The sequence below is a fragment of the Somniosus microcephalus genome, chromosome 23 (genome assembly GCF_052327205.1).
Source record: "Somniosus microcephalus isolate GS21.2 chromosome 23, FLI_Smic_1.0, whole genome shotgun sequence".
In the NCBI taxonomy this organism is placed as follows: domain Eukaryota; kingdom Metazoa; phylum Chordata; class Chondrichthyes; order Squaliformes; family Somniosidae; genus Somniosus; species Somniosus microcephalus.
In genome coordinates, this window is record NC_141009.1 from 10,962,179 (window position 1) to 10,988,294 (window position 26,116).

General features: G+C 44.0%; 1 protein-coding gene across 1 annotated transcript in view; it reads left to right on the forward strand.

The window, feature by feature from the left end:
* The window catches only part of LOC147101644 (sulfhydryl oxidase 2-like), a 95,402-nt gene extending 81,409 nt beyond the window's left edge, over positions 1 to 13,993 (forward strand). The window contains 1 exon segment of the mRNA XM_085965374.1: positions 10,578 to 13,993. Within this exon segment, the coding sequence (XP_085821500.1) occupies positions 10,578 to 11,149 (572 nt within the window). The 3' untranslated portion in view covers positions 11,150 to 13,993.
* The last annotated feature ends 12,123 nt before the right edge of the window (positions 13,994 to 26,116 follow it).

Below are 26,116 nucleotides of genomic sequence, written 5' to 3' on the forward strand. Positions count from 1 at the left end.
AAAACTGTATGCAGTATTCCAGGTGTGGTCTCACCAATACCTTGTACAACTGCAGCAATACCTCCTTGTTTTTATATTCTATCCCCCTAGCAATAAAAGCCAACATTCCATTGGCCTTCTTGATCACTTGCTGCACCTGCATACTAACTCTTTGAGTTTCGTGCACCAGGACCCCCAGATCCCTTTGTACTACAGTACTTTCCAGTTTCTTGCCATTAAGATAATAACTTGCTCTATGATTTTTTCCTGCCAAAGTGCATAACCGCACACTTTCCAGTATTGTATTCCATCTGCCAAATCTCTGCCCACTTACTTAGCCTGTCTATGTCCCTTTGCACGTTTTTTATGTCCTCCTCACTCACTACTTTCCCTCCCATCTTTGTATCATCTGCAAACTTTGATATGTTACACTCGGTCCCCTCCTCCAAATCGTTAATATAGATTGTAAAGAGTTGGGGACCCAGCACTGACCCCTGCGAACACCACTAGTTACTGATTGCCAGTCTGAGAATGAACCATTTATCCCAACTCTCTGCTTTCTGTTAAATAGCCAATCCTCCACCCATGCCAGAATATTACCCCCAATCCCGTGATTTTTTTATCTTGAGCAATAATTTTTTGTGTGGCACCTTGTCAAATGCCTTTTGGAAGTCTAAATACACTACGTCCACTGGTTCCCCTTTATCCACCCTGTATGTTACTTCCTCAAAGAACTCAAGCAAATTTGTCAAACATGACTTCCCCTTCATAAAACCATGCTGACTTTGTCCTATTAAATTATGTTTATCCAAATATCCCGTTACTGTCTCTTTAATAATGGACTCTAACATTTTACCAACCACAGATGTTAGGCTAACAGGTCTATAGTTTCCAGCCTTCTGCCTACTACCCTTTTTAAATAAGGGTCCTGGGCCTCCCGCGCTCTTTATCCTCTGCCTTCTCCGGGGCTGCCGACTCCTTTCAGGTCCGCTGTCCTCGGCCTCCCACGCTCTTTATCCTCTGCCTTCTCCGGGGCTGCCGACTCCTTTCAGGTCCGCTGTCCTCTGCCTCCCGCGTTCTTTATCCTCTGCCTTCTCTGGGGCTGCCGACTCCTTTCAGGTCTGCTGTCCTCTGCCTCCCGCGCTCTTTATCCTCTGCCTTCTCCGGGGCTGCCGACTCCTTTCAGGTCCGCTGTCCTCTGCCTCCCGCGCTCTTTATCCTCTGCCTTCTCCGGGGCTGCCGACTCCCTTCAGGTCCGCTGTCCTCTGCCTCCCGCGCCCTTTATCCTCTGCCTTCTCCGGGGCTGCTGACTCATTTCCCTGTGGCAGTCTGCAATCTTTCTTCCCCTCCCCATTTCTTCTCCTGCTGGGGCAGGGGGTTTATTGGAATTGTGGAACTTGCAACAGTGAATTTCTGTTTGGCTTGTGATGAGGTGAAAGAAAAAGAAAGACTCGCATTTATATAGTGCCTTTCACAACCACCGGACATCCCAAATGCTTTACAGCCAATTAAGTACTTTTTGAAGTGTAGTCACTGTTGTAATGTAGGAAACGCGGCAGCCAGTTTGCGCACAGTAAACTCCCACAAACAGTGATGTGATAATGTCCAGATAATCTGCTTTTTTTTTTAGTGATGTTGGTTGAGGGATAAATATTGGCCAAGACACCAGGGAGAACTCCCCTGCTCTTCTTCGAAATAGTGCCATTGGATCTTTTATGTCCACCTGAGAGAGCAGACAGGACCTTGGTTTAACGTCTCATCTGAAAGATGGCACCTCTGACAATGCAGCGCTCCCTCAGTACTGCACTGGAACATCAGCCTGGATTTTTGAACTCAAGTCCTGGAGTGGGGCTTGAACCCACAACCTTCTGACTCAGGCGAGGGTGCTGCCCACTGAGCCACGGGCCTTGTGCCCTAGTGTGTTGCCGCATCTTGTGGACCAGTCCGAAAGGTAGTCTTTCCTAGTTGGGTTCTGCATTCACACAATAGTGGCAAGTGCATACGGGTCAGTCATTCCAAGGACCTGCCCATCTGACTGAGGAACTGTCTTTCTGCTGCTCCATAACAGCTAACCTCTCCCAAACCATGGTCCCCTCTCGTGGTTTTGAAAGTGACCTGGGCAAACAAAACTGGAAGTTTTGAATTGACTTATTTCAGTAGAAATTCTAGCAAGGGCAGCACTTTAATCGACTGTTCTTATGCATGACTTGCACTTGCAATTTTGCATTGATGCAACCTGTGAAGTGCAGTTTTTGAAATCACCTGAAGTGCGCAAGATGTGAAACTGAGAGTTTCGTCCCTGCCGCAATATAACTGCAGGCCAGTGCAGGAACAATTTCCCTGGCTGCCCATTGATTCAGCTGGGAACTTTTCAAGCTTCAGTTCTGATGTTGGGAGAAAGCCTCTAGGCCAGCTAACATCAAAAAATCTAATCTGCTTTCAGGCGTTGATCGATGGAGCTCTGAGCAAACTTGTGAGCTACAGTCTCCCTAGGAAGAGAGCAACCCAGGAATCCCCAGTGTAACTCGGGGTTTCCAGCCCTCCATTGCACTGTACAGGTTTTGAGTAGCACCGGTTATATAACTGGCCCCCACGCAGTTGGCAGCTGGTGTCCTTTTTGACGGCTGTGGCACACTCTATACATGCTGCCCCATTTGACGGGTGTGGCACACTCTACATGCTGCCCCATTTGACGGGTGTGGCACACTCTATACATGCTGCCCCATTTGACGGGTGTGGCACACTCTATACATGCTGCCCCATTTGACGGGTGTGGCACACTCTACATGCTGCCCCATTTGACGGGTGTGGCACACTCTACATGCTGCCCCATTTGACAGGTGTGGCACACTCTACATGCTGCCCCATTTGACAGGTGTGGCACACTCTATACATGCTGCCCCATTTGACAGGTGTGGCACACTCTACATGCTGCCCCATTTGACAGGTGTGGCACAGTCTATACATGCTGCCCCGTGTGGGCGCATTGCGTATGCACAGTGCGTTTTATTTTCTAGCCGATGGCGAAATCTCATAAGAATGGAAGTTCAAAGAAGCGAGCTGAGAGGCAAACCAATAAACGGCTGGGAGGAGAGGAAGCCAATAATCACTTTAGCAAAAGCAAAATACTGTGGATGCTGGAAATCTGAAATAAAAACAGTAAATGCTGGAAACTACTCAGCAGGTCGGGCAGCATCTGTAGAGAGAAACAGTTAACGTTTCAGGTCAATGATCCTTCGTCAACTGGAAAAAGTTGGAGATGTAACAGATTTTTAAGCAAGTGCAGGGGCAGGAAAAGGGGAGAGCGGGGAGGGAAGGTCTGTGATAGGCTGGAAGGCAGGAGAGATTAAGAGACAAAAGGGATGATGGTGCGAGGCGATAGGAGATGGTAATGGAACAAGTTAAGAAACAAAAGATGACTCTAGATGAAGTGTAAATGGCAGGATGATCACTTTAGCAAAGCCAGCTTCTTTTCTTGAAGTCGCTCTTCCAGATATTGCCCTTGCTCCCTCTGTTATAAACACACACAGGAGAGGAGCGAGGTGGCTTATCAATAATGTAACGCAACCGATCTTCTGATGCAAAGGCTTACTGGAATTCACCAGGTAAACACAAAGTAACTGTTCCAGCAAGCACGTCTTGATTAAATCAACAGGAAACACGTACACAATCTCCAGTGCCTATTGTGATAACGCAGTTTAGTCTGAACAGATTTGTTTTCTGCCTTTCCAGCACACACTGGGCCGAACGGCCTCCTTCTGTGCTGTATGATTGTGATTTCATTCTGTGGAGAGTTTTGCTATCCAACCACATGTGCTGCGAGGTTGCGCTGTTAATTTATTCAGGTTATAAATTTTTTTCTTTTGTCACGTAACCAACATTTTTTTTTTCTTTTTTGAATAATCGGGGAAATTTCAATTAAGGAATTGCGATGATTTACTTAACCTGGCTGCGTGCACATACTGTGGTGTTGTAAACATGTAATATGTAAATTGCGGGTTTTGTTCTGCATCTCCATTGTTGAGTGAGGTCATTGTCTATGAGTTGTATTCAATTACCACTTGAATGCAAGTGGACTGTTAAGTGCTGTTTTGCTAATGTCGAAACAGAAAGGAAAGGGCAACTTCTGAAACGCGGATTTCTGAATTATTGCAGCCCAATACAGATGGGTTGTCTTCGTTTTGTGAAGGGCCACCCTTCGAGGGCAGCGTGGCCTGTCCGTTCAGGCTTTGTTGCTGCAGTTTATTCCATATATATTTTTCCCTATCTATACCATATACTGAATACCCAAGCCTGTGTAATGATCCATAAAATGGGTCCCATTTACTAACACAAGGCCAAATGGTGAGAACAATGATTGATACTGACAAACGTACAATAACACCACAGCAGGGGTGTGCACAAATTAATTGTGCTCTGCAGCTGCAGCTACACTGGTCGACTTGTAGTGGCTACTTGTGTGCTTCTGCCCATGCAACTGAATAGCAGTCTCTTTTGTGTGGGGTGGAGGATATGTAGGCTAAGTCCTACCAGACAGCTGTGTTCTATCGTTTATTTTATTTTATTTTTGCCCTCTATAAGCAGTGCAGGACTTGCATGTCCCTTGTGTTTTTATAACTAATTGTTTGGAGACATCAAGTGCGAAGTCGCTGTGGTACCCGAGAGATGGTCACATTTTGAAATCCAGTCCTTTCCTCCCTACCCCCCCACCCCCCCCCCCCACACCCCTTCTCTGGAGAGTTATGACACACAACCTGTCATCTGTCGACCAGTAACCAGTGAAAGGGAGAATCCTGCATTCACAGCCCACAAAGTAGGAGCCAGTTGGTTTTGTTTTACTTGTGTTTGTAATGAATTGTTAACCAGGCCTAGGGCCTATACAAAAAAGGCTTCAAAGAAACAGCTGGTAGAGGAGGCAGTTAAAGCTGAACAATGCATCTGTCAGACTACCTTTGGGCACTAAGTACGCATAAAACTTTCAGCAGTTAGCCTTTCTCATTTTAGAAACCAGGAGTTGAATGGCTTTAATTTTTTTTCTAAAAGCAATGATTTTGAATTTATGTTTATATTAAGTTCCTGTATAACCTTTACCATCACAATTGTGCATCGCAATGAGGGATTAATTCAGATAAATAAAACTTTCTTCCACTGTAGAAGTATAGCCTCTTGTATATTGTCATATATTGTGGCCTGGGTATAAATGGTAAATAGAGTTCTGGACCGTCACCTCCAGCGAATAACTCTCTCATCGCAAGTGAGGTTATACAAGTACAAGGGTTGGTTTCCATTTCTTGCTGATAAAAATGTATTGCATTTATGCCTTTAAAGGTTGGAAAATTGATTACTATTTATGTGGGTGGTCAGCTCTTCAGAGTCGGAATGATTCATGCTGTGCTGGGGTTTATATGATCTGCAGTGACGTGTAGCTTGGCCCTGGGTCAGACATAGACCATATCATTCAGAACAAGTTCCATTGAAGTTAAATTAATTTCACGTGCGCTCTACCCATGTGCCGTAACTTTCCTCAGTTCTGCGTCGCTGTTAGATGGAAGGCTTGTGTCCATCATGCACCTCCTGAGCTTAGTAAGGATCTGTATTATTGTTGGAACAATAACCAATTTAGACAAAATAGCCCATTAGAAAAGTAGGAGAGTGCAAAATACAATGAGGAGCATTTCAAAACCAGTCTTCAAAATACTTGTAATGGAGCAAAAAGACAGATCGAAATGCTGTACACCATTCAGCCCCTCGAGCCTGTTCCATCTAATTTCAGTATTTGCTTTTGCTGTAGAAAGTGTGACTTTTTGTGTTTGCGACTAGTTTTAAGTACCAGAGCTTTACTTTTTTTTAATGCTGATACATCCTGGCAATTTCAGATGGATGACAACATCTGGCGCTGTTGAGGCATTGGGAAAAAAAGAAGCTATTGCCTTCAGCTCCCACCACCAACTCCATCCCCCTCCCCAGCCACTGTCTCAGACTGAGCCAGACTGTTTGTGACCTCTGTGTCCTTTTTGACCCCTAGCTGTGCTTCCGACCTCCTTATCTTCTCCATCACAAAGCCCACCTACTTTACCTCCGTAACATCACCTGCCTCCGCCCATCTGTCGCTGAAGCCCTCATCCATGTCTGCCACCTCCAGACTTGACTCTTTCAATGCTTTGCTAGCTCGCCTTCCATCTGTCAACCTCTAAACTTCAGCTCAACCAGAACTCCGCTGCCCCTATCCCAAAGTCCGGCTGGCTTTTCACTTCTGGTTCTTAGTCCCCTAACGCCTCAAATGTAAAATTCTCATCTGTGTTGAAATCTCAACATGTCTCTCCCCTCCCTATCTTTGCAGCCTCCTCCAACCCCTGCAACCCCCTTCCTGAACTCGCCATCCTTCTGACTCCAGCATCTTCACCCCGCCATTGGCAACTATTCCTTCAGCTGCTACGGTGCCACGCTCTGGAATGCCCTCCCTAAGCCTCTGCCCCTTCACCACATTCTCCTTTTTAAGACCCTTCTCAAAAGCTACCTATTTGACCAAGCTTTTGGTTTCCTCCCCACAACCTCCCATTACCTATTGCTTTGGCTCCGTATGCATTTGATTAGCTTACAGGTCAGTGTGAGAACAGCTCCTATAAAAAGGTGAATGTTACGCATTGATGAAATTTTACCGACGTACAAGGCAAGTGATCTGGCAAGACATCCAACAACAAATTTCCAAAACTTACTGCATGTATGATTTGTTGTCCAGAGTATTGCAGTTCTGCATAACCAGTCGCAGGGTAGTGAAAATGTTGATTTTCTGACCAAGAATAAATCACAGTCCCTATGCAGAGAGCTACTGATGTCCAGGTGCTCAATCCTCCATCGCTTAAGTGATTTTTCAAGGCTGAATTTGAGCATGTGATTAGTTGATTCCTGCTCTCTGGCTAGGTAATATTATGACCATTCCAGAAAATTTGTGATTCAATCAGCCCCAGAAATGAATAGAAAATAGTAACGGTAAGAGAAATCCATCTGTTTCCCTCCATTCTTTGCTTGTAAATTTTAATCCGAGTGGCAGCCAGGTGGATGTTGGATCTGATTACAGCTGAAGGGAGGGGGGAGAAAAGCCAGAAAAAATCCTCAGCAAGCCGGTGCCTATAAATTAACAGTTTTGTGGCTACAGCCAGTTTGTAAAAATAAATAAAAAGAGATGAGGCCGTCATAAAGTACAAAAAAAGTTCATAGACACCGACTGTCTGTCTGTCAGGGTCAATTAAAGGTTTAGACAGTGAGGCCACAATATATATCAATAATTTGGATGAGGGAACCAAATGTAATATTTCCAAGTTTGCTGACGACATGAAACTAGGTGGGATTGTGAGTTGTGAGGAGGATGCAATAGGCTTCAAGGTGATTTAGACAAGTTGAGTGAGTGGGCAAATATATAGCAGATGCAGTATAACGTGGATAAATGTGAAGTTATCCACTTCGGTAGGAAGAACAGAAAGGCAAAGTATTATTTAAATTGGGAACTGTTGATGTACAGAGGGACCTGGGTGTCCTTGTACACCAGTCACTGAAAGCAAACATGCAGGTGCAGCAAGCAGTTAGGAAGGCAAATGGTATGTTGGCCTTCATTGCAAGAAGATTTGAGTACAGGAGCAAGGATGTCTTACTACAGTTATACAGGGCCTTGGTGAGACCACACCTGGAGTAGTGTGTGCAGTTTTGGTCTCCTTACCTAAGAAAGGATATACTTGTCATAGAGGGAATGCAGCGAAGGTTCACCAGGCTGATTCCTGGGATGGCAGGACTGTCGTATGAGGAGAGATTGGGTCGACTCGGCCTGTATTCACTAGAGTTTAGAAGAATGAGAGGGGATCTCATTGAAAAGTATAAAATTCTGCCAGGGCTAGACAGACTGGATGCAGGGAGGATGTTTCCCCTGGCTGGGGGGTCTAGAACGAGGGGTTACAGTCTCAGGATACGGGGTAGGACATTTAGGACTGAGATGAGAAATTTCTTCCCTCAGAGCGTAGTGAATCTGTGGAATTCTCTACCAAAGAAGACTGTGGAGGCCAAGTCACTGAATATATTTAAGAAGGAGATAGATAGATTTCTAGACACATCTAGGCATCAAGGGGCATGGGGAGAGAGCAGGAATATGGTATTGAGATAGAGGACCAGCCGTGATATCGAATGGCGAAGCAGGCTCGAAGGGCCGACTGGCCGACTCCTGCTCCTAGTTTTCGATGCCATATGTGATGCAGAGGCTGAGACAACTGGAGGTGAATTGAAACCTATTTAAAACAATGGGGAAAATACAGCTTTCAGCAGAATTTGGAGATGTGATTGTACTGTAGAAATATTGGGGCAGTAATTCCTCCCCAAACGAGTGAGGTTGGGTGATTGGGCAGAAACATGGCAAATGCACGATAATGTGGATAAATGTGAGGTTATCCACTTTGGTGGCAAAAACAGGAAGGCAGATTATTATTTGAATGGCAATAGATTGGGAGAAGGGGAAGTGCACAGAGACCTGGGTGTTCTTGTACACCACTCGCTGAAGGTAAGCATGCAGGTGCAGCAGGTGGTTAAGAAGGCAAATGGTATGTTGGCCTTCGTAGCAAGAGGGTTCGAGTACAAGAACAAGGATGTCTTGCTGCAGTTGTACAGGGCCTTGGTGAGACCACATCTTGAATATTGTGTGCAGTTTTGGTCGCCTTACCTGAGGAAGGACGTTCTTGCCATGGAAGGAGTGCAGCGAAGATTCACCAGGCTGATACCTGGGATGGCAGGAATGACGTATGAGGAGAGATTGTGTCGATTGGGCTTATACTCACTGGAGTTTGGAAGATTGAGAGGGGATCTCATCGAAACCTATAAAATTCTGTCAGGCCTGGACAGACTAGATGCAGGAAGGATGTTTCTGATGGTCGGGGAGTCCAGAACCAGGGGTCATAGTCTAAGGATAAGGGGTAAGCCATTTAGGACTGAAATGAGGAGGAATTTCTTCACCCAGAGAGTGGTGAACCTGTGGAATTCTCTGCTACAGAGGGCGGTGGAGGCCAGTTCATTAAGTATATTCAAGAAAGAGTTGGATATATTTCTTAAGGCTAAAGGGATCAAGGGATATGGGGAGAAGGCAGGGACCGGGTACTGAATTTGGATGATCAGCCATGATCTCAATGAATGGCGGAGCAGGCTCGAGGGGCCGAATGGCCTACTCCTGCTCCTATCTTCTATGTTTCTATGAGTACGGAAGGGGTACTCACGCGTCTGGCCGGAGGAAATGCCGGTTTTCAGCATGCGCTGAAAACCGGCATTTCCTCTCCTCTAACCCAAGAGGTGAAGAGGCTAGCGCGTACGCTGTAGGGGGCAGCGCGTGCATCTTGGATTTCCTCCGTTTTGGGGGATTTGCGCATGTGTAAAGGCCTCCGGTCTTTACGCTTGTAAAAAGCACACGTAAGTATTTATTTTTACAGGTAAGTGGTGTTTTAGTGCAATTTAGAAAAAAAAATTCCCACAGGTTTATTATTTTAAAGAATCTACAATAAGGTAAGTTTAGTTTTAGACCCTTTTTATTAAAAATTTATTTTTTTCAAAAAAAAAAATTATTGTTTAAATTATTTTTTAAAACTTATTTATACTTAATTTAATGATTGGGATGTTTTTTAAATTTTTATTTAAAGTTTAAGTAGTGTTTTGGGGTGCAGTACTTCTCATGAGTTTGACAGTTCTTACACTCAAACTTATGAATGAAGTTTCCCCTCCCCTGATTGGCTGAACAGTGCTCACCTGATCCCAGCCGGCACATCGCACTAACTACGCCGCTGGGTCAGGTAAGCACATCGCGCCGACATCAGAACCGGGCCACTGAAAGGAAATCCACTGCGGGCCAGGTTTCAGATGTCGGCGCGCCGGGTAAGTGCACATCGGGGGCTTGCACACGCGGCAAGCCCCCGACACCAAGTTCTGGGCCATGAAAGGGAGAAAAGAAATGGAAAATGGGTGTGATAGTGAATTCCAACTTAAATTTGCAATAAATGTTAGATGTGACGAGATCAAATGCAGATGATTCTTCATGCATCCAACAGAACCCCAGTACTATTGCAAAATACTGCGGATGCTGGAAATCTGAAATAACAACAGAAAACGCTGGAAAAACTCAGCAGGCCAGGCAGCATCCGTGGAGAGAGAAACAGAGTTAACGTTTCAGGTCGAAGACCTTTCGTCAGAACTGGGAACCAGACCTGAAACGTTAACTCTGTTTCTCTCTCCACGGATGCTGCCTGGCCTGCTGAGTTTTTCCAGTGTGTTCTGTTGTTATTTCAGAACCCCAGTACTACTTGATGAACTCTTTGCTTCGTGTCTTTTAGCATTGAGATTATATCCTGATTGGATAGCTCATCAGTGGCACAAGGAGGGTTAAAACGTTTTTGATTCATTAGCTAACATGTGTATTTTAGAAGAAAAAAAGTCTAAAAGACTGCAAACCTGATGAAGACCTTCATATTTGAGCCTAATCTAAATATGATTTAATCCCATCCATTTCCAAAATGATCTGTGGACATGGTGCTTGTGACGATATATAACTCTTGATTTGTGTTTTTTTGGTTTCTTAGGTGCTCCAAGTGAGGATCCAATGTTCCCTAAAGTGGCATGGCCAACACCAAACCGCTGTCCCACATGTCATGAAGAGATCAAAGGCCTCCATACCTGGAAGGAGACGGAAGTTCTGACATTTTTGAAGTCTCATTACAGTGTGGATAACATTTCATATAAATATAGTGACCATGCATCGCAAGCCGACAAAGCAGCGAATGCAGCTCTGGAAAAGAATGGAAATCAGGGTAAAGAACAAGTGCCACCTCGACTGGGAAATGGCCACAAGGAACAAAAAGCCAATCTCCAGAAACTAGCCCAAAGCTCAAGACACAGCGCTTTGACCAAACCGGAAAAGGGGGATCTGGCTGATAGTAACCTGAAAAGAATTTCATTTGGCCAGGAATCAGCCAGCCTGAAGAAAGAGCTTAAACAATCCGTTTCGTTTTTTGGAATAGGGTTTTCCAACGTGGACATGAGCCTTTGTGTCGTGTTGTATGCAGCATCCTGTTTTTTCCTAATGATCATGTACTTCTACTTCCAAATGAGGTCCAAAAGGTGGAAAACCAGATATACCCGTCCTTGCGTTTAAGACAATTTTCAACTGTGTTGCAGAAGGAAAATGGCTCCATGTATTTTGCAGCATAGGTAGTCTTCCTGGTGAGGATATTGTGGGCCTTTTGTTTTCCCCAGATCACACCTTCACCATTTTTTTTTTTTTAGCGTTTCAGTCTGGACGATGGTGTAAAGTGTAAGTTTAGTTCTAACGTGTAACTTAATTGTGAATATGTTTTGCAGCAACTCCACCTCCTTTGGGCTATAAGAAAAATGAGCAATGGGCTTGGATTGCTTAGCTGCCTTTTTAAAGAGGAATTTTCGATCATGCCCCACCAATTCAGTTCCCCCCCTTTTTCTCCACTACACACCTGACTCTGCTGATTCTTGCTGGGGTACGATTCCATGGGGGCTGGGCACCCACTTTTACCTCACCCAAGCGCCTATTCTTTGCACGTAATGCCTTGACAATAAGTATTGGGCTATTCAACTACGGTGAGGGGGGTGGATGCTACTGCACCCAGCCCAATCCTGTTTGACCAGTTGGTAGTAGGCTCCCTGAATTTTTCTTTCCCCCCTCACCCCTCCACCTCCCCTCCTCTTGAGGTCAACTAGGTCAGAAAAGATGGGGACTGAATTTGGCATTTTGCTGGTGTTTAGCTTGGTGCATGCGAGTCGGGGCTGGGAGGTGGACGTCTAGCTCATCCTTCTGGTGCTCTAACTCCAATTATAGCATGCACCTGCATATTGAATGCTCCTGGTGTATTTGGCTCCGCTACCCTGCCTGACCGATGATTCCAAAGATTCTTCACTCTTCTGTGTAGAGAAGTCCTTCCTAATATTGGTTTCAGATTTATATTTCATTAATTTAAATGTCTGTTCTGGTCCTAAATTTCTAGCCCTAATTTGAAGTGATATTCAGGTTTGCCTTACTTATGTAATATTTTAATGGACCTCAGTGAGATTCCCACCCACTCTTGGTGTCAACACAACCTTTTAAAAAGTCTTTTCATTCCTCACAGCCTGATGGCCATGCTGAGCAGAACCACCTCAATTTAAGTTTGCATCGAATGCACTAACCCTGTACCTTCTAGACTGAGCTTCAGCTTCTCCACTCTGCCTTCATATCTCATCCCCTTTACACCAAGGATCAACCTCCATGCTCTCTACACCGTCTCATGTATTTGTTCTTTGTGATCGGACAAGAATTGAACGCAGTAATTCGTGTATGATCTGACCAGTTCATTGTACAGTCCCTGCATGACCATTACCGTTCTAGCTATATATAATCTCAGCTCTTTCAATAGCTCCACCTGCTGAATCAAGCACATTCATTGTATGCTTATACACTTTTTTACACCTATGTGCAGTATTTTACATGTGACAATACCACACCAGCCAGGACCGTTCTCCAACTTCTTGCTAGTTTTTCACCAGCCTCCAAGTCGCTGAAATATTTTGCTTCTATTTTTGGAAGATGTATTTTTTTCAATGATAAAATAATGTTCCTTAAGGGAAAAAAACTGGCCTGAAATGGAAGTGGTCAATTACTTTAACAATAAAGAGTACTGACTCCCTTTAAAGTTGAGCCTGTACTAGCCAAAGCCTAGTGCTGATCTGCCTGTGAAAAAGATTTGATGCATCACTGCAGTGGCAATTTCATTGTTTTTGTATGCATTTTGTATAACGTAAAGGTGTTGAACGGGGTAAGTTAGTTGTCTGCCTGTCTATTGCCGGCAAGAAATCAAGGTACCCGTGTCAAATCAGGATTTGCCTAGTGCTACAGCTAATTATTTTTAAGCATACGGAAATATTTCTGACAACATCAGATACTCACCTGTCGCTGCTCAACTGGCTGGCCTGAGTCCACGGGCCAAGTGTCATCCATTCTGGCAATGTGTCCTTTTTGCCTGGATTTGAAAAAGGCACTTGTTTAATAGTGTTAAGTTCCATATTTTCCAGGCAGTGATACTAAATGAGATTGCCCACTGACGGTTCAAACAGAGCCCCCTTTTTTTAAATGTCCTTAAATTTGTTACAAATTTAGTTGCCTGATCTTGAGAGGCCATAAGGGTAAGGGCGTGTCTAATGTTACACTAGTGCAATAGTTTAATAGGGAGATTACTGTTGAGGTTGAAGCACACTGCCATGGTATTGTCCCAGGGTATTTGTGGGGGAGGAGGGGCTCTCTGAAATCTGACTTGTGCCACAGTCTGACCGACAACTGCCTGAAATATGTTCAAATACTTCACCAAAGGGACCTTGTTTTTTTTTGGTAGTTTTTCCTATTTCTTCCTTTTTGCAATGAAATGGGCAAATTGCGATGTCTACAGCATGGGTTGAGACCAAATGCCAACAAGTCTACAGACTGTTTCAGGCATGTGTGTGTTAAATATCTGTCCAACTTTGTGAGGAAGGGACCAATTACCTTGCATTTCCTTCCCCTCCCCCATCCCTTTTAAAGCCTAACGATGCTAAAAAAAAATCATCTGAAGGTTCTACTGGATGTTCAGTAGAATTACCTGCAGTATTATCCAGTAAAGTGTCATTCCAAACCTGCCTGAACCACCTTCAGCAATCCTGTTGTGCCACTGGAAGAGGTTTCCATTCAGTATTTGTCCTGTTACATTTTTAAACAGACTGAGTGCCATTTGTTCAGTCAGAAAACTGCCATCACTTTGGAAATGTTTCTGATGTCTGGTTTAATTTATTTATTTTTTCATAGCTGCCTTGTCCAGTTTACTGAAGCTATTGTACTCTTGACATAAAAATGTCAGTCAGTGCTGTATATTTTCATTAGGAAAAATTGTAGGCAATCTTTTGTACTGAGAAAAATTGAAGGAAACTTAATCCTATTTGAAATAAATTACTCTGCAATGAACTTGTAAGTCTTTGTATTCATACAGGTTAACTCCTAACTTTTAAAAAAAAAGCTGTGATGAACTTGTGAAATTCTTCACTCCAGCTCTTAACATGCAAGTGGATCTTGGGCATTTCGAGTGCATGATTGGTTCCCAGACATCTGCCACACGTAATGAGCAATGGGAGAAGTTTGAGGCTTGTTGTTATTACTACAGGTAAAGGGTTGAGAGCAGTACATGCTCTGAAGAATGTGAGACTGCAGACCTGAGTCATACTTGCTGCATCGAACTCTGCCCAGAGAAGACCCAGCTTTGTGCATGAATCCTGCTGCACTCACCAGGAACCTGAATACTGGTCAAATCTCCCAGGCAGTCAGCTCTCTAACATTTAAAAAAAAAATCAGAACTAAAGTTAAGCTGTAGCTGGTATGGAGCTCAAATGATGTGAGGTTATCTCCTTAAGGTAGTTTCACACCGTTTGTTTAAATTCAATGATAAATGGCTTATACTAAAAGAAAGAACTTTCATTTATATAGCACCTTTCACGACCTCGGGATACCCCAAAGCACTTTACAGCTTCAAAGTACTTTTGGCGTGTAGTCACTGTTGTAATGTAGGAAATGCTGTTCAGCTTAGAAAAATTAGTTTGAGCAATTTTGGCCTAGTTTGTAGTGAGTGTTGGTCCACAGCACGAAGCTCGCACCACATTGTCAATCCTCCCCAGAGGTTATAAGGACTGTCGCTGTTGGAAGAGGAAAAAATTCACACTGGTGCAGTGACGAAGGTGCAGTAAAGGAAGCTTTACTGTTCTCGTGGGGAAAGCTGGATAACACCGGAAGATCAAAATATGGGAACATGTTCACTCTGCGGTGCTGACATTCTTCATCTTACTGAGCACAAAGTTCACCCAAAAGAGAATGAATAGCTGCACAAAATGAGAAAGTTAGTAAAATTATTCAAAACTAGTTGATCTCCTTTGGCTTTACACAAGGATTGCCCAGATCAACTGTAGTCTTTAGATAATGTCCCGACTAAGAGTGGCACATGATAAAACAAAGCCATGGTGGGTGATGTAGGGAACCACCTAGTTTAAGGGCTCTGTTAGCAGGATAGGCTAAGAAAGCTGGGGCTTTTTACTTTAGAAAAGCATAGACTTCAAGGAAATTTGATTGAGGTCTTTAAAATAATGAAAGGCTTAGACTTGGTCCAAGTGAATAGGCTATTTGAGCTTTATAGTTTAGGGAGGACCAGGGGACATTAGTATAAGTTAGTCAAGCGTGGAACCAGGCAAGATGCTTGGAGGTACTTTTTGCAGAGACTTGTTGACCTCTGGCACTAAGTGCTGGCTCATGCAGTGAGTGCATACCTACTGCAAGCATTCAGTAGGGTACTGGATGAGTTCCTGGGAGTAGCCAATATATTTACATAGCAGAGTTGTCACCCAGCCACTGGTCTCCTGGAGCTTGTTTAATAGCATTCAGGTGTTGGAGAGGAATCCCCAAGAGTTTTTTCCTAAATTGGGCTGAGGCTTTTTCACTTTTTTGCCTTTACCAGGAGTGTGTTGGGGGAGGGAGGGGGATGGTGGTGTGCAAAAGTTAGACCGTCGGGCTGGGACAGAATCAATGGACCAGCTGGTCTTTACTTGTCCTCCTCTTTCATATAGTTTGTATGTAGCTGTCAACAAAACACAGTTGAGATAATTAGGGGGCTTCAACATTCAACTGGTGTCTTTTTAAAATGTGAATAATCATTAAATGAAGAAAGGTCCTTTCTCACTCTATATCTGTTCATCTCTATTTAATATACTTTTCTGAAGTTTGTACAACATAAAACTAAATCTTCAAAGGTACATAATTTCTCACTTTAAAAAGAAGCACAATATAAATTTGGCATCAATAAAGCTTTTAAAATGTGTCCTTGTTTTTCTAAAGCTATTTGAAGAGTTACTGAGCAGAAAATGCTAAAATCTAAAGCAAAATATTCCACCAATATAGATGACTTTCTAATGTATCCTGGGAAGTTAGGTACACTGCATATGTTCAGAGTCTCTACTTGAAATTCAGCTCACAATTCTGGGTCTTTAGGAAGAGGTGGAGTCCATCAAATGAAGATCTTAAGAGGACAGTAAAAGATAAATACACCATTTAATGGATGCATTTAATAATTTTATTGTGGAATATGTACTAAATGTTTTGTTTGCACCCTAATTTTGGGCATTAGAAATTTCTATTGCTGAGAGAGAAAATGGCAATAAAAACATTCTCAGAAAGCATTTTGAGTGATTTATGGAAACCTAGAGCCAGACAGTGCAATCAGAGTGATGAGTTTACATAGGCAAATCCAGATACAAGGGATTTATAATGGGAAGAAGTTAACACATAAAGCATAACAAAAACATGACAAAATGAAGTCAAGTTGTGCAGACCGGAAGTATAACAGCAACTTGCATTTATATAGAGTCTTTAACATAGTAAAACGTCCCAGGGTGCTTCACAGGAGTGTTGTAAAACAAAATTTAATACCGAGCCACACAAGGAGAAATTAGGACAGATGACCAAAAGCTTGGTAAAGAGGTAGGTTTTAAGGTGCGTCTTAAAGGAGGTGGCGAGGCATAGGGGTTTAGGAAAGGAATTCCAGAGCTTGGGGTGCAGGAAGCTGAAGGCATAGCCACCAATGGTGGAGCAATTAAAATCAGGGATGCTTAAGAGGCCAGAATTAGAGGAGTGCAAATATTTCGGACAACTGTGTGGCTGGCGAAGATTACAGAGATAGGGAGGGGGGAGGTCATGGAGGGATTTGAAAACAAGGATGAGAATTTTAAAATTGAGGCATTGCCAGACCGGGAGCCAATGTAGGTCAGCGAGCACAGGGGTGATGGGGTGAACGGGACTTAGTGTGAGCTAGGATATGAGCAGCAGAATTTTGGATGATCTCAAGTTTATGCAGGGTAGAACGTGGGAGGCCAACCAGGAGTGCACTGATAGTCAATTCTAGAGGTAACAAAGGCACGGATGAGTGTTTCAGCAGCAGGTGAGCTGAGGCAGGGGCGGAGTTGGGCGATGGTACGGACATGGGAATAGGATTTTTAACAAGATATAAATGGTCATACTGGTGCCTAAACAACATATTGACATTTGCAATTAACATTAGTGTAGAATTCAAAATTACAATGGTCTTGGAATGCATTCATTTTAGTAGTGGTTTAGTGGAGGTGTAATTCTCCTCAATAGTTACGACTCATCATATACTGTAAATCTATATCCTGTAACAACTTGGCCTTGGGCTAACTGTGTGAACAGGTTGCCTAAATTATTCAAATAATCAGAATTCAAAATCTAGTTGCCTGGGTGAAATTTTAAAACTAAACTAAGTTTATGTAACCTGTCATTCAAGACATCCAAAAGGGTCATTTCTCTATTACCTGATCCAATGTTTACATACTGACACCGAAATTCAAGCTGTATTTTCCACCAATATCCCCTTGCCCCCTTCTACATACACTGTTTGTCCAAGGTCATAGCTGTTAAGGAGACTTCAGCCCCTGCTGTTACATGCGACCAGAATGGTAGTAGAAAGATAACTTGAGTTTATTTAGTGTTTTATCACATTATCTAAGCAGAGGCCTTCAGTTGCCTTTGGCCCTAAGTGCTGGCATTCCCTCCCTAAACCTCCCTGCCTCTACCTCTCCTCCTTTAAGACGCTCCTTAAAAACTACCTCTTTGAGCAGGCTTTTGGTCACCTGTCTTGGTTGTAAAGTGCTTTGGGACGTCCTGAGGTTGTGAAAGGTGTTATATAAATGCATGTCTTTCTTTCTTTAAGATGCTCCTTAAAACCTACCTCTTTGACCAAGCTATTGGTCCTAATATCTCCTTATGTGGCTCGGTTGCAAATTTTGTTTGATAATGCTCCTATGAAGCGCCTTGGGATGTTTTACTATGTTAAAGTCACTATATAAATGTAAGTTGTTGTTGACTTTGAGCAGACAGATCAACTCAGAAAATTTAGTGGGAATTTGCTTTTTTTTAACAAAATAGCTTCTTTCTGATTACATAGTGGCATAAATACTGACCCATGCTAAGGGTGAAGGTTTGAATACTCCCCGATGTGTTTAAGGAGATCCTACTGTCACAGGGCAGCTCACATCCCTGGACCTTTCTCCTCTCTCCAAAAATACAATGAATTCGACCAACTGTCTGGTGAACATTCACAGACTCATTTGACTTTATTATATCTCATTTAAAAAAGAAAACTTCATCACATTTTGTATCATCATTGCCATCGTGGACTTTTTTTATATTAAGACTTCCTTTTAACATGTTATTGACTGTTCTAAACTTAGTATTGTAACTATGTAATACCTTGTAAAAAGTTTTGTTTTAAAGTTTGTGTTTGGTACTTGTGTTTTTAAATTAGCAAATTACCATAAACCTATGAATTTGGCTATTGTCGTGGTTGGACGTATAATTATACTGTTGAATCCAAACTAAGACTTAATTCCTGCATGTATATGCCAAAGAATGGAGTTATACTGTGCTCAGTTCACACTGGCATGAGAAAGCCTCCTGAAGGAGATCTGACCCCCTAGTGTTCTGGGTAGAATCAGCAGTTATGCTGGTTTATTTATACTAATGCTCCCTCAAAACCACTTTTCATCAATGTGGGATTGGCTGTATAACTACAGACAAAAATATGGTTGAAAATGTCACATGTTCCCCAGATTTGACAGGCATTCAGATTCATCGTTAATAGAGCCTGCCATTCTCAGATATTTATAAATTAATTGTGGGGCTTCTAACAAAGTTAGGCTGGTTTCGTGTTTCATTTCTGTAGCCTAGAGAGTTTGCACAATATCACCACATTAGCAACTCTTTGAAACCACAGTCCAAAACTATCCAGTCAGTAGAGGTCCGTTTTCTTCCAATGCTCACCCTGTGAACTATCTTTACCTTTCTCCAATTTCCAGTCTAGTCTTGGAATATGAAATAGAGAGGCAAAGACAAAGTGGGCGGGGGAGAACCATAGGAACCTTTTGTAAAGCATTAACTACCAAGCTGGTAAGAAAGATTTTCATTTATATAGGGCTTTTCACATGCTCAGGAATATCCCAAAGTATTTCACAACTGATGAACTACTTTTTGAGTGTACTCACAGTTGTGTTGTAGGCAACTTGACAGCCAATTTATTCACAACCAGATCCCACAAGACAGCAGTGACATGAATGCGAGCTAATCGATCTTTGGTGGTGTTGGCTGGAAAGTCTCATAGAATCTTCCAGCACAGAAGGCGGACACTCGGCCCAGCCTGCCTGAGTCAGCTCTTTCAAAGAGCTATCCAATTAGTCCCACTCCCCCCTGCTCTTTCCCCGTAGCCCTACAAATGTTTCCTTTTGAAGTATATATCCAATTCACTTTTGAAAATTACTATTGGATCTACTTCCACCACCCTGCATTCCAGATCATAACTCGCTGCATAAAAATAAATTCTCCTCATCACCCCACTAGTTCTTTTGCCGATTACATTAAATCTGTGTCCTCTGGTTACCGGCACTCCTGCCAGTGGAAACAGTTTCTCCTTATTTACTCTATCAAAACCCTTCATGAAATTCCTTGCTTTTCTTTGAGTAGCGCCATGGGATCCTTTGCATCCGGGTGGACGGGGCCTCAGTTTCATGTTTCATCTGAAGGACGTCAGCCTTAACAATGCAATCATCAGGTTCCATTAGTAAGCCAGGCTGGCTGGTCAATCATTAACGGTGCCTCGGAGTACAGTGAGCCTGCCTGGCTCAGGTATCGAATTAGTGAGTCTGTCACAGAGGGTTGACTTTTTATTTTATTTGCTTATGGGATCTGGGCGTAACTGGCAAAGCCAGCATTTATTGCCCATCCCTAATTGCCCTTGAGAAGGTGGTGGTGAGCCGCCTTCTTGAACTGCTGCAGTCCGTTTGGTGAAGGTGCTCCTACAGTGCTGTTAGGGAGGGAGTTCCAGGATTTTGACCCAGCGACGATGAAGGATCGGCGATATACTTCTAAGTAAGGATGGTGTGTGACTTGGAGGGGAACTTACAGGTGGTGGTGCCATGTGCCTGCTGCCCTTGTCCTTCTAGGTGGAAGAGGTCGCGGGTTTGGGAGGTGCTGCCGAAGAAGCCTTGGCGAGTTGCTGCAGTGCATCTTGTAGATGGTACACACTGCAGCCACGGTACACCGGTGGTGGAGGGAGTGAACGTTTAAGGTGGTGGATGGGGTGCCAATCAAATGGACTGCTTTGTCCTGGATGGTGTCAAGCTTCTTGTGTGTTGTTGCAGCTGCACTCATCCAGGCAAGTGGAGAGTATTCCATCACACACCTTACTTGTGCCTTGTAGATGGTGGAAAGGCTTTGGGGAGTCAGGAAGTGAGACACTCGCCGCAGAATACCTAGCCTTTGACCTGCTCTTGTTGCCACAGTATTTATGTGGCTGGTCCAGTTAAGTATCTGGTCAATGGTGACCCCCAGGGTGTTGATGGTGGGGGATTCGGCGATGGTAATGCCATTGAATGTCAAGGGGCAGTGGTTAGACTCTCGCTTGTTGGAGATAGTCATTGCCTGGTACTTCTGTGGCGCAAATGTTACCTGCCACTTATCAGCCCAAGCCTGCACGTCGTCCAGGTCTTAATGCATGTGGGCATGGACTGCTTCATTATCTGAGGAGTTGTGAATGGCGCTGAACACTGTGCAGTCATCAGCGAACATCCCCATTTCTGACCTTATGTTGGAGGGAAGGTCATTGATGAAGCAGCTGAAGATGGTTGTGCCTAGGACACTGCCCTGAGGAACTCCTGCAGCGATGTCCAGGGGCTTTGATGATTGACCTTCAACCACCACAACCATCTTCCTTTGTGCTAGGTATGACGCCAGCCAGTGGAGCGTTTTCCCCGAGTTAGTGAGAACTTCCATCATATGACATATCATCTTGGAGCCATCTTGACCCCTAAAGAGGTCCCACATACTTCCTTCCCACGACGAAGCACACTCCCTCAGCTATGCACTTAAGTGTAGAGTATGTGCTCAAGTCCTGGAGTAGGACTTGAATCCACAACCTTCTGAATCGGAGGGGAGAATGCTACTTATGCTGACACGGGACAGGAAATAAGGATCAACACCAAGATGACCGGAGCTGTTGAAACAACCTGGAAAAAGTCCTTTTCACTAATGGCCCAGAAATTCGGGTCTCCACAGGTGAGTACGCACTGGGTACTCACCCATAGGCCCGATGGAAGTGCCGGTTTCCTGCATGCACTGCGCATGCGTGGGAAACCGGCACTTCCGTTCCTCTGAAAGCAGGGGTTCAGAGGTCGAACACATGCGCGGGGGAGTCTGCGCGTGCGCTTTGAACTTACGTTTTTTTTTACAGGTTTTTCCGTGAGGGTAAGTCTTTAGAATTTAGAAATTTAAAAAGCAGGCGTAAGGCCTGCTTCTTACAAGGTAAGTGGTGAATTAATTAAAATTAAAACATTTTTTCCACAGGTTTATTATTTTTTAAATACTTTAAAGCAAGGTAAGTTTATTTTTAGCCCCGTTAGAATTTAAAATTATTTTTTTCAAAAATTTAAATTATTGTTTAAAATAGTTATTTAATGTAATTTATAGTTTATTTTAAAAATGTGATTAAAAAAACATTATTTGAAGGATTACTGCTATTTTGGGGCCGTAGTATTTATAAGTCTTGACAGTTCTTCCTTATAAATGGAGCATTCCCTGCTCCGATTGGCTGCCCATGGCACACGTGATCCCAGGGGATGCATCAGATCAGCCATGATCTTATTGAATGGCGGAGCAGGCTCGAGAGGCCGATTGGCCTACTCCTGCTCCTATTTCTTACGTTCTTATGAACTAACTGCGCCCCTGGGACACGCAAACACTGCGCGCCGGCAGCTGGGCCAGGCCCCGGATCGGAATTCCACGGGGGCCCTACAGCTCAACTGCCGGCGCGCAAGGTAAGTGCAGGTCGGGGGCTTGCACCCACGGGAAGCCCCCGACCCGAATTTCTGGGCCATTATCTCCATGCTCTAATTAATTTGACCATTAAACATTGGTTTAGAGAAGGGTATTCATCTTTCCTAATCAAGCATAAATCCCTTCACTTTACATTAATATTAACTAACTGCTAATAAATACTATGTACTTTGTGTGATAAAACCCATTATTTTTTTGTTGGTGGGGTAGTGAGTTCAGCACAATGAGGTGTTGGTGCGGGAGAAGGCAATACTTTTCTCCTTGTTACGTCCTTTCAGCAGCTAATGGAGCAACAAAGTTAATTCTACTCTTCCTTTTTCAGTCACTTGTTATTCCATGGCTGCATGTTGGCTGCAGAGGGAAAGGCAGGTGGCAACCTGCTGACAAGCGTCCACCACTGCTGAGCTGAGCAGGCTGCAATGAAGCACATCCTCCAGCTCTATCTTCAGAAAGCATCTGACTCCTACTGGATCGCCTCCCAGTGTTTCTTTCAATGGTCAGCTGCCTGTCTGAAACCATTCAAACCAAGCTATTAAGAAACCCACGAGTGGAGCTTCTGTGCGTGCACTCTCAACAACAATTGCATTTATATAGCGCCTTTAACATAGCAAATGTCCCAAGGCACTTCAGAGGAGCGCAATCAGACATAAAATTGGCACAGAGCCAAAGAAGGAGACATTAGGACAGGCGATCGAACCTTGATCAAAGTAATGGCCCAGTAATTCCGGGCCCAACGCGTGAGTAAGGACGGGGTACTCACGCGTGTGCCCGGAGGAATTGCCGTTTTTCAGCATGCACAGCGCATGCGCTGAAAACCGGCATTTCCTGTCCTCTGACCCAAGGGGTTAAGAGGCTGAACGCGTGCGCGGTATCGGGCAGCGCGTGCGACTTGGATTTCCTCTTTTTAGAGAGTTGCGCGTGTGTAAAGGCCTCCGGTATTTACGCATTGAAAAACCACATGCAAGTACTTAGTTTTACAGGTAAGTGGTCTATTAATACAATTGAGAATTTTTTTTTCCATAGGTTTGTTATTTTTAAAGAATTTACAGTAAGTTAAGTTTAGTTTTAGCCCCGATTTTTTTATATAATTTTTTTTTTCAAATTTTAAAATTATTGTTTAAAATAGTTTTTCAGAGGAGTTTATGGTTCATTTAAGTAGTGCAATTTTTTTTAAATTTTCTTTCAGGTTTAAGTAGTGTTTTGGGGCCAGGAGTTTTCATGAGTTTGACAGCTCTTACTGTCAAACTCATGAATGAACTTTTGCAACCTCCCATTGGTTGCCCTGTGCTCACGTGATCCCAGCCGGCTCATCGCACTAAGTACGCCGTTGGGTCACGCACGCACAGCGCGGCAGGACCTCAAGCGGGCCAGTGAGAGGAAATGCAATGCAGGCCAGAATTAAAATGTCAGCGCGCCGGGTAAGTGAACATCGGGGGCTTGCACGCGCGGCAAGCTCCCGATCCTAATTTCAGGGCCATTAGGTTTTAAGCCGAGTCTCAAAGGGGGGGAGAGAGGTGGAGAGACAAAAGGGTTTGGGGAGGGAATTCCAGAGTTTAGGGCCTAGACGGCTGAAGGCACAGCCATGAATGGTGCAACAAATAAAGTGGCGGATGCACAAGAGGCCCGAATTGGAGGAACACAGATATCTCGAAGGGTTGTAGGGCTGGAGGAGGTTACAGAGTGCGGGAGGGGTGAGGCCGTTGAGGAATTTGAACACGACGGACACATTCCACTTAGCCAAGTCTAGAGAGTTTAGGTCCAGGTTGGCAGAGGCGAGGCCCGGGGAAACCTAAGTGTGCCCAGAGATACAACTGGATATTTTGGCTTTCAGGATGAGTAGCAGCTAAATATGGAAGATTCCCACCCCCGTAACTGGTCAATGCCCCCCCCCCCCATCCCACTGGATCCATTAGTACTCCGGCTTACTGGTCAATCATCAACAATGTTCTGGAATACAGTGCACCAGCCTAGCTCAAGTATCAGAATAGTAATTATTGGTAATAACAACAGAAAATGCTGGAAAAACTCAGTAGGCCAGGCAACATCCGCGGAGAGAAATTAGAGTCGACGTTTCGGGTCGAACCCTTTTTCAAACTGGAAAGGAAATAAAATAGATCGAAGGCGGGGCTGCGATAGAACAAAAGAAGAAAAGAAGTAAAAGAGACATTAAGAGGTATTCAAAACCAGACGAGATGGTAATAGGACAGTGGAGACAAAAGACGGCTCAGCTTAATGGCCCAGAAATTAGGTTCGGGGGCTTGCCGCGCGTGCAAGCCCCCGATGTGCACTTACCCGGCGCGCTGACATTTCAATCCTGGCCCGCATTGCATTTCCTGTCACTGGCCCGCTTCAGGTCCTGCCGCGCTGTGCGTGCGTGACCCAGCGGCGTACTTAGTGCGATGAACCGGCTGGGATCACGTGAGCACTGGGCAACCAATGGGAGGTTGCAAAAGTTAATTCATCAGTTTGATAGTAAGAACTGTCAAACTCATGAAAACTCCTGGCCCCAAAACACTACTTAAACTTGAAAGAAAATTTAAAAAAACATCGCACTACTTAAATAAACTATAAATAACTGTAAAAAACTAATTTAAACAATAATTTTAAATTTTGAAAAAAATTATATAAAAAATCAGGGCTAAAAATACTTACCTTACTGTAAAGTCTTCAAAAAAAATGAACCTGTGGAAAAATTTTCTAATTTTACTTAATAGACCACTTACCTGTTAAAAGTAAGTACTTACGGCTGCTTTTTCCATGCGTAAAAACCGGAGTCTTTTCCCCACGGGCAACTCTTCAAAAAAAAAAAGGGAAGTTCAGCGCGCACACGCTACCTGAAACCTCACACGCGTTCCGCCTCTTAACCCCTTGGGTCAGAGGAGAGGAAATGCCGATTTTCCCCGCATGCGCTGTGCATGCTGAAAACCGGCAATTCCTCCGGGCCCACGCGTGAGTACCCCGTCCGTACTCACGCGTTGGGACAGGAATTACTGGCCCATTGTCTCTTTTACTTCTTTTCTTCTTTTGTTCTATCGCAGCCCCACCTTCGATCTATTTTATTTCCTTTCCAGTTTTGAAAAAGGGTTTCGACCCGAAACGTCAACTCTAATTTCTCTCCACGGATGTTGCCTGGCCTGCTGAGTTTTTCCAGCATTTTCTGTTGTTATTTTGGATTTCCAGCATCTGCAGTATTTTGCTATCGTACTAGTAATTATTGGTGTCAGCCTTGGTTTGGTGGTAGCACTCTCGCCTGTGACTCAGAAGGTTGTGGGTTAAAGCCCCACTCGAGAGATTAGGCTGGGACTTCTGTGCAGTATTGAGGGAGAGCTGCACTGTCGGAGGTGCCGTCTTTTTGCTGAGATATGAAACTAAGGCTCCGTCTGCCCTCTCAGGTGGACGTAATAGATCCCACACCGCTATTCGAAGAAGAGCAGGGGAGTTCTCCTGGTGCCCTGGCCAATATTTATCGCTTAACCAGCAACTAAAATAAATGATCTGGCCATTTATTTCATTGCTGTTTGCGGGAGCTTGCTGTGTGCAAATTGGCTGCCACGTTTCCTACATTACAACAGTGACTACACTTAAAAAAAAAGTACTTAATTGGCTGTAAAGTGCTTTGAGAGATCTTGAGATCATGAAAAGCGCTATATAAATGCAAGTCTTCTATTCCACGCAGGATTGACTTGCTCTAAACGTCCATCATCAGGTATGTCATCTTAAACATAGAAACATAGAAGATAGGAGCAGGAGTAGGCCATTCGGCCCCTTGAGCCTGTTCCGCCATTTAATGAGATCATGGCTGATCATCCAAATTCAGTACCCTGTCCCTGCTTTCTCCCCATATCCCTTGATCCCCTTAGCCTTAAGAAATATACCTAACTCCTTCTTGAATATATTTAATGAATTGGCCTCAACTGCCTTGTGTGGTAGAGAATTCCACAGGTTCACCGCTCTCTGGGTGAAGAAATTCCTCCTCATCTCAGTCCTAAATGGCTTACCCCTTATCCTTAGACTGTGACCCCTGGTTCTGGACTCCCTCGCCATCGGGAACATCTTTCCTGCATCTAGTCTGTCTGGTCTTGTTAGAATTTTATAAGTTTCAATGAGATCCCCTCTCATTCTTCTAAACTCCAGCGAATATAAACCTCCTTG